The 9,792-nt window shown below is 45.4% G+C and overlaps 1 protein-coding gene across 3 annotated transcripts in view; it reads left to right on the forward strand.

The window, feature by feature from the left end:
• LOC126108582 (ankyrin-3-like) overlaps positions 1 to 2,859 on the forward strand; it is a 90,476-nt gene extending 87,617 nt beyond the window's left edge. For all 3 annotated transcript variants that reach the window (XM_049913877.1, XM_049913879.1, XM_049913878.1), the window contains exon 5: positions 2,288 to 2,859. In XM_049913877.1, coding sequence (XP_049769834.1) covers positions 2,288 to 2,774 — 487 coding nt within the window. In that variant the 3' untranslated portion in view covers positions 2,775 to 2,859. The remainder of the gene's footprint in view (positions 1 to 2,287) is intronic.
• Positions 2,860 to 9,792: the final 6,933 nt, after the last annotated feature.

Here is a 9,792-nt window from a genome sequence, read left to right on the forward strand (position 1 = left end):
ATAAATATTGAATAACCTGGGGGCAAGAACACTGCCCTGCAGTAGCTCATCTTTTTGTAGTCACCAACTGCTCTTCTTACCTTGGAACTCAACAAAATACCTTCTGTTAAATACAACTGATTTGAGTACAGAAGTGAATTGAGGACTTTTTGTTGTTTTTTGCACTTTTGCAATGAGATTTCTGAGACTGATGGTATCATATACTTCCATAAAATCTATAAACACCATTGCTGTAGCTCGTCTTTTCTCAAACCCATCTCCAGTATAGTGGGTTAGGCTGAGAGCTTGACTGGTACAATATTTGCCAGGCCAAAATCCTGCTTGGTCTTTTATTAGGGTGCCCTCAATCAGCTCTTTGAATCAGTTTAGTATCAAACAGTTTGTATGTTGTACACAACAGAGAGAGTGGCCGATCACACTTAGGATCTTCTGGGTCCTTACCAGGCTTAAGAATTGCAGTTATTTTTGCCTGTCTGCAGATTTCAGGAATTCATCCAGTTGCCAACAGCAGTTCATAAACTCCCACAGCCACAATTTAGAGCCGACAACAAGACGTATCATCTGTTCATTTTTAATATCATCTAGGCCTGCGGCCTTCCCAGTCGTTAAACTTTTGACTGCTTCTTTCACTTCTGATATTGTAAATGTATGATCGAATGTATCATTATTTTCTTCATGGAAAGCATCTAGTCTACTCGCATGCCCTTTCTTCAGTCTGTGTTTCGCCTTACCGTTTTTCAGCTACTGCAAGGCTATTTGGTTTGCTGTACTGTCAACAAAGCCTGGTGTACCTGTAGGTATACCATCTAATTTTTGAGCAGTCTCCACACTTTCCGACTACTGTGAGTTATGTTAATGCTTTCTACAGTGTGTTACCACTTCTGTCTTCTATTTTCAATCACTGTTGTTATGACTTCTTCTCCATTGTTCATGGGGAGAATGGGTTGGCGTCATAGAGACCACAATACGTTTCGTATTTCTCTTTTGTCTCTTTGCTGTAGCCTTGAATGTACGATTTTCTACATCCTCTCGTATACTCTGCCGTCCAGAGTAAAAACAAACTCACTGAAGTTTTCTGGTAGAGGTGTGTATCCGCGACATGCTCTATGGGATTCAAATTGGGAGGTCGAGCATACCATCCCAGGTGTGCAATATCTTCAATTTCCAAGAAACCTTCAATCAGCTGATCTCTATGAGGCGTACCTTTATCGTCCATCAATACGAAGTGTAGGCCACAGCACCTCGCAACGACGGCACATGAGGTTCCAAGATCTCGTCACGATACCTTACAGGAGTTAAGCCTTGCCAATTCACCCATACAATGTCACGAAGAGGTGTTCAGGTAGTCCACGTAATCGCTGAGCACACCATTAAAGAACCTCCTTGATATCAGTCCCTTTTGCACGATATTTGGGTCACGAAATCCTGTTCCACGTTCCCACTATTTGAAAATCCGTCGAGAAACACGCTCCAGACCATTTTGGGACTCACGTGCGAAGATAACCTTGGCACACTGTTCGGCCATTCGGTGGGGTCTTGACGACTTCACTCTACACATTTCTTTTTGTGAAGTGTCAGAGGTACATAGACAACGGGCCCCTGACAATAAGTGGCACTCTGGTGAGATCTTCTGTATAACGTTTGCCTAGATTCAACACCAGTGCATCCTGCAAGGTGAGGTGCCAGTTGCCGTGCAGTAGTAAGGCAGTACCGTGATGCCGTTTTAACCAAGTAATGGTCCTCCCTTTCTCGTATCATACGTGGTCTGCTCTCGTCTTCGAGATACAGTTTCCGTCTCTACAAACAGTCGCCACATCTGATAAACAACAGTGCGATTGACATTAACCCATCGGTCCACATCAGGTTGTGACTGTCCTCCTCCCATTCTTCGAATGGCCCTCCACTGTGGAGAGCCTGGTATGCATCTTCTCTGTACCATACTGCACCATCTGTGACTGTGTCTATAGCGATTGCGAATGTGGAAGTACACAGCAAACATTACCCCATTGCTAGCTGCACTGACTTCGTCGTGGGCGTGGTTGTCCGTTGACTGGAATGCTAACTGCCGTATAAAACACGGTTGTGCAGACATCTGTTGTCAGTTTGCACGATTACATCGTGAATTAGGACGGGAAGTCGCAGTCAGCTGCTTTAATTTTGGACACCAGTGCATTGCGGTAACCTTCTTGACTTTTAGGGACTCATCACAGTTCTGCTTCTGCCATAGTGTTTCGTCCTCAGACGTGCATGTTTGGAGATGTTTGTAAGTACTGTCCTTTTGTTGCAGGAATCTTTCTGGAGAAGAGAAGGGCCAGATGCTGGTTGCAGCAGCTAAGGAGGGGTCAGTGAGCAAGGTGCGAACGTTACTGGCAGTGGGGGCGGACGTGGAGGCGACGGACGAGAACCAGCAGAACGCACTGCACTGGGCAGCAGCCGGGGGACACGCGGCGGTGGTGAAGCGTCTGCTGGAGGAAGGAGCTGATGTCAACGCCAGGGACCGCTGGCGGAACACGCCTCTGCATCAGGCTGCATGGAATGACAATGCGACTGTGGTGCGGCTGCTGGCGGCATCCTCTGCCGACTGCAACGCCAGGGATAGCGCTGGGAACACACCACTGCACGATGCGGCACGGCGTGGACAAGCAGACGCGGCGACTGCGCTGCTGGAGGCGGGGGCCGACAGGGAAGTCAGGAATTACGACGGGGACACGCCGCTGGACCTAGCCGAGTGGAACAACCACGAGTGGCTCATAGACATCCTAGGATCAAGCTAAATATAGTGCAAACGACTCTGGAGTAAAATAAAAAAAGCCTTCTATGTTATCTTTGTTACTTATAAAATAAAGAATACAGAAAAGTTTATCCTCCTGTCTTGGTTTGCACCCTAATTTACATAGTACATACAACGACGTAAGTACCATAACACCAAGAGTGTTTATGGACTACCATAAGTTCAAAGAGGGACTCTCCTTTTGCTGAAAATTCGAAACAAACTGAATAATTCTCTATTACTAATGAACACCAGTTTTCTACAATATTTTCTTACTGAAAAATACTTTTTAGACGCATGTTTGGTGCTATGTGGAACTTGTATAAAACTCTGATGAATTTCCTTATATCTAGATTGCCGACACATAACCTCTGTACTTAAAATACATCTTTATTTGAGATCTTTCACTGAATTTACTTCTGTACCTAATGTGCTGACAGTCGAGCAACTTGTGCCTGCAGTTAAAAATTGGTATTATTACCAGTACTTACGACACATTAGTTCCGATTCCAGACTGTATTTTGTTGTATACTGTCGAGCTGTCGAATACCGGCGGCCTAGGAAACCTCCTTCTCGGATCACTAGACAATACTTGTAGCAAATCGTAATAAACAGTTTTATTACGAAATGAATCAATGACATTACTTAACTCTGACAACAACAAAGAAGTGCTGCAAGCAAAGGGCGACATGCAAGAAAGAAATCTCTTCAGTATACACAATTCCCAAGTCACTGGTCTCGATGTGACTAATCTCTGATGTATGTGTGCGTGTTGGGGTTTATGGGCGCTCAACATCGAGGTCATCAGCGCCCTATCTCTGATGTAGAAGTGGCCGCGACAGTCTGGGAGTGTGCGCATGTTCTCTTCCCCCGAAGGCCGCAGCTGTCGCGTTGTCGTCCTGGACAGAGGTCGGTCAGCGTGATATTGGGCGACGTCTTCTTCACAGCCCTGCCTGCTCTATCGTTCCCGACTGGGTGCCGGCGCTCGACTTTACGCCATAACATTCCTCCCCCCAAAACGACGGACCGTCGTCGTACAAGGAGCGCGACAACGGGGGGGAAGGCAGGAGTGTGGAGGCGGCGGTGGACTGGAAACTGTGGCTGCAGCGGACGTCAGGCTTCCAGTTGTAGCCTGACAACTGGCCTGCGCCCAGGTGCAAACGTCCCCCGGAAAACGCACAGAAGGGCACGCACCCGACTCCTGAGACCCGTAACCAGATGGAGAAACCGCAGGCTGCTGCGGCGTTGGCGGGTCCAGCTCCGTGGGTAGGAGGCGACGCCTCCGCCTCCACGGCGCCGTCCCGCGGTTTCGTGACGACACCCTTTGACAGCTGTTGTGGCCACACTGTCCTCGGGATCTATAGAGCTGGTGGAAGAGATACACGACAATCACTGTGCACATTACCGGGGCGAATATGATCCTGATGTCGGCGCTGCAATCCGTCTGGGCCTGAAATGAGACACACGCAAGCACCGAGTCGACGAACGATCTCGCCTCGCGCCCACCGTCTGCGTGCAGACTTCGACGCCGGATATTGAGGATGGTGGAGCAGGTAGAGCAGTGTCCGCCAGCGGAAGTCCATCTTGTGGATACGAACGATAGGAGGTGAGAAACCGTTGCTATAAGCGTATACCACAAGCAACCAAAAAGATCCCACAAAATCTATGTGCACACGTTGCCATGGTGATTGCGACTTATGCCAAGAAGAGATTTTTTATGGTGGAGCGGACCGAATTTCCCCACATGCGTAACGCTGTTCTGTTTGGCTGTCCATACCCTCCCGAGTACAGTCTCGACGCGCTGTTTCGTAATTATCCCCCAGTGTCAGGCCACTATCATTCTGATCAAGAATCACCCCTCGCTTTATACCGAGGCTATGCCGACGTGCAAAGTATTGGCGCGCTACGGAGTTCTTAATGCTATACTATGAGCGAGGCAAAATTGTGCGAATGGCAGAATCTCCTAATCTGAATCCGCTTCCGTGGCCTGTGTAATTTTCCTGCTGTTCAGAGGCAAAGGTTGAAGCAATTAAGAATCCTGACCATCGATGTGACAACAAAATGCTGCAGAAGCGTCAAAGTCTGTATCAGGGTCAATCGTAAGACATGACAGTACGTCCGCATTACCATGTCGATCTGTCATAAGATTTACAATTTCGTACTGATATTGAGACAACAACAAAGCCCATCATTCCAATTTTTGGCCAGTAGGTACAACGACTGCAAAGGCTTGTGATACGTTACTAAGTAGAATTTCATGCCATACAAATAGTGGTGGAATATGGTGACACCATGCACAATAGCCGGTGCCTCTCTCTCTATTCGTGAATAATTACAATGAGCTTTGGAAAACACTTTTGATGGGAATGCAACAGGCCTGTATTTATCACCAAATCTATGTGAAAGAACTGCACCGAGTCCATAAGACGAAGCGTCAACTGGCAATACAGTTGATTTGTCAGGATCAAAGTCAACTAAGCATCGATCACTGAGCAACGCATCTTAAACTTCTCGAAAAGCTACTTGGCACTTATCTATTCAAACAAAGGGGACATTCTTGCGACGCAAGCGGTCGAATAGAGCTCCAATTTCTGCAGCATTCGGTATTAACCCAGAATAATAGTTCATTTTCCCTAAAACTGACTGCAATTCTGTCACATTGCGAGGAACTGGCAGGTCTCGTATGACTAACATATGCTACTGAAGAGGATGTAAACCTTGACTGTTTATGATATGACCAACATACTGTAACTCATGTTTAAAAAAGAATCACACTTGTCCAGTCCACACTTTAGTCCTGCGTCAGGTAACACACAAAGCACGCAAATCTGCAGTGTGTTCTTCAGGTGTACGACCTGCTAGAACAATATCGTCTAAATAGTTTGAACAGTTTGCCACTTGAGCAGTCAGCTGTTCCTAATAACATTGTAAAAGATCATGTGTGGAAGCACTGCCATTAGGCAAACGCAAATATTTAAACAAGCCCAAATGAGTATTCACTATACACACTTTTCTTCATCGAGCGTTATTTGAAGACGCGCATCACACAAATCAATTTTTGAATAGTAGCTACCAGCGCCTAATCTATCAAAGAGATCCTCAGAGCGAGGTAAGGAGTAAGTATGAATCACAGTTTGTGGGTTGACGATGCACTTGAAGTCGAAGCAGAGGCGAACGCGACCTGAAAGTTTGGAAGAAAAACCAATGGGAAGGATAGCTCCTCTAGCTTGCAATACTTTACTTTCAGCGGCTACTTCGTCCAGTAATGCAATAGGAACAGTGCTAGCCTGGTAAAATTTCGGTTGATCATAGAAATTCATAGTAGACCAATATGTGGAACAAAACTGTTAGCCTTGCCTAAACGTTCAAAAAAGAGTTAAGGGAATTCTTTTAGCAAACTAGCTACACTGTCTTTAGCATTGAATGCATTGTGTGCCAACACATTGTACTGAATTTGAAAGCCAAACAAATCAAATGAATCAAGGCCAAATAAGTTCTCACAATCGCATGATTGTAGCACACCGAAAGTTAAAGTTCACGAATGTGAGCGATACATTGCAGGCATTTTCTGAGAACAGGAATATCTTGTCTGTTATAAGCCATCAGGTACATGCTAGGTTTATACAGGCGTGTGGAACCTAAAAGTTACGATTCAGCGATGTTACTGAGACCCTTGTGTACAACTGAAATTTCACATGTTTTCCACTAATGTGCAAATGAACAATATGTTTTCCCACAAACTTTTTGTGCCCACTGAAGAAACTATTCGCTTGCTAGTTACGCTGATGCCTCCAGCAGGCTTTGACTAGACTGCATTGAATACATGGGCCTTGTGACTACAACTTCGTTTATGTTTGTTCTCTTGCATACATACGGATTGTGCATGACCTTTCTTTCCCAAGCACAACACTGTGCTTGCCTAGACAGGCAGTCTTGGCGTGTGTGAGTAGCACCAAGGGCATGACTCGACTCTGTGTGCCTGTGTAGAGAGCTGGTCAGGCTGCACAGAGGGCTGTTTACATGGCGTGGCGCTCGCAAGTGCATGCTGCCTAATGTGCCTCTCGGGAGCGAGGGACTCAACCTGACAGATTGGCGGCTGCTTACATTTATCAGCCGACATGGCACCCGAATTGTGCTGATCTAGTGTTTGCACTACTTGCTGAAATGATGGACCAGACAGTTTCAAAGTCTGTTCTCTAAGTGAGACATCAGTTACATTGTACACGATCGCATCACGTGACATAACATCTGAATATAAAGCACCACAACCACATTTGAATTAGCATTTCCTCGTCACACCATGCAAATCTGTTACCCACTCACAGTAAGTTTGTTCTGACCGTTGCTTGCAACGAAAGAATTGATATCTAGCTGCTACCACTTTTACTTGTTGGTCTTAATTAGTGAATCTACAACCTTATCATAGAAAAGTTCACTCAGAGTTGCGGTAGGGAATAATCTCTGAATGAGACAAAACACAGCACTTCCTAGTGTTGATAAGATATTCCGAAGTTCCACAGTACCTGGTATGTTGTGACCAATTATGTGGGCTTCAAACTGTTGCAACCCATCTAGCCATTCGTCTTGTTGTTAATTAAACTGGCAAAAAGGCAGTGTGGCACTCGGAGCTAGAGATGTGGTATTTTGCGTTTCATTTGTGGCTTGAGTGGTGAGTAACTGCTGTACTGTGGGATCCGTACCAGATAGGGTTGATAGAAGATATAGAGAAGATCCAACGGAGAGCAGCGCGCTTCGTTACAGGATCATTTAGTAATCGCGAAAGCGTTACGGAGATGATAGATATACTCCAGTGGAAGACTCTGCAGGAGAGATGCTCAGTAGCTCGGTACGGGCTTTTGTCAAAGTTTCGAGAATATACCTTCACCGAAGAATCAAGCAGTATATTGCTCCCTCCTACGTATATCTCGCGAAGAGACCATGAGGATAAAATCAGAGAGATTAGAGCCCACGCAGAGGCATACCGACAATCCTTCTTTCCACGAACAATACGAGACTGGAATAGAAGGGAGAACCGATAGAGGTACTCAAGGTACCCTCCGCCACACACCGTCAGGTGGCTTGCGGAGTATGGATGTAGATGTAGATGTAGATGTACTGTAGTCAGTAGAATTGCGATTTGCTGACTCTGAAACTGAAACATGTGTGTCAGCTGCGTTTCATATGTCGCTAGCAGCTGTGCCGCTGGACCAAGGAGTGGGAGAAGTGGGTTGTTCGATTTGGAAGAGAGAACTGCAATAAACAGACAAGGCAGCCAATAAAAATAAGTACAGAAGCAAAGAAAATCTCCGCAACGCCCACCTGGAAACACTGATTAGCGAAAACAATATGAGAGAAACTATTAACCCTGTGGTGCGTGAATTTCACTGCAGTGGACAACTTATAATGGTCAATTTTCTGGAATTTTCAGTCTCTCATGCGGTTGCAAATGCATGCAGGACACAACACCAGTAGGGACTGCCGACTGCACTGAACTGTGTGCATTAGCAGCCTCAGGACTGATTGAAAATGCCGGAGAAGCGACCATTAACAGCTGTCCACTGTAGTGGACGCTATGCGCCACAGGGTTGAAGCAAGTAAACACACCCTTGCAAAGAATAGCCAACGCAGAATTAAAGTGCCAGTAAAATAGAAAACGAAATCCGTGGTCGTCAGGGACTGAGTTCCTCTTAATACTCATCGCCAATGTTGTATCATGCCTAGATGCCCAATATATTGTGCCTGGGGAACCTCCTTCTCGGATCGCTAGACAGCAATTCAAGCAAATAGTATTAAAGTGTTTTATTGCTAAATGAACCAATGGCAATACTTAACTTTGACAATAACACAGAAGTATTGCAAGGAAAAGCCGACACGCAAACAAAATAATCTCTTCAGTATATACAATTCCTAAGTCGGTGGTCTTAAAGTGCAACCCGTCGGGACCTACCCTTATGTTCTCTTCGCCCAGATGCCGCTGCTGTCACATTGTCGTCTTAGAGGGGTGTCAGTCGGCGTGCTATTTGCAGACGTCTTCTTCACGTTCCCGACTGGCGAGCCGACACTTGACTTTACACTGGAACTAATTGACTCATGTATGTGCGTAACAGATAGCTCAGTGATTAATCTGTATAACTGCAGTTTGCCATCTGTAGCAATAATCAAACGAAGTTATGTGCTAATCATTTGAAAAGTTAGCAGTTTATCTTAAAGAAGAAACAATTGCAGAATGACATATAATCACAAATACAGCACACAGGTGTGACACTCCACTTACAAGACGTATTACCATGTATCACGTAACATTGACCTGCGCTATCACATTACAGAAAGTTACAGAAATTTTTCCCTTTTTCCCACACTTTGCTTCTGCCCATCTTCAGTGCATTTTCCTCTGTCAGGCATCACGTCTACAACGCGTCTGCAGGGGCCGCCCTGCTACCAGCTGCACAGCAGCCCTGGCCAGACAGCCGCCCCTGCCGACAGCGTCTCCACTGCCTCAGGCATCAGTCTGCCCAACTACTGCTTGCGGGAAGTGTACAACTGAATGAGGAATTGGTATAGGGAATTCTGTCAGAAAATTTAACATGTCAGATAGTGCGTGACCGCCACTCCACTCTCAAGGGGTAAAACCCGAAACCGCTCATAATATTTAAAAAATGGCTGCAAAGATAAAGAGGTACTTGTTTACCTTCTGCCAAAACAGACAGTAGAAGATTACAGTCAACAAACTCAGTTCTCAAACACAGGACTACCAATGACTGCCAGGTAATATCTAACAAGCTCCGATACAATGGCAATGTAATATAATACTCTTTGAGGCTATCGGAAACCACGTTAAATTCAATAAAACATGAACAACAGATCAATTGGGTTTAGAGTAAAGAAAGATGAAGGAGTGACCAGATGCATTAATACAGTTTTTGTCTATATTATGTGCTGTTGCAATATCACTAGGACTGCTGATATAGATTTATCTTGGTTTAATGTACTAATCGACTGAGTATCTCCAAACATCTGACCCC

The sequence above is a fragment of the Schistocerca cancellata genome, chromosome 11, assembly GCF_023864275.1.
Source record: "Schistocerca cancellata isolate TAMUIC-IGC-003103 chromosome 11, iqSchCanc2.1, whole genome shotgun sequence".
In the NCBI taxonomy this organism is placed as follows: domain Eukaryota; kingdom Metazoa; phylum Arthropoda; class Insecta; order Orthoptera; family Acrididae; genus Schistocerca; species Schistocerca cancellata.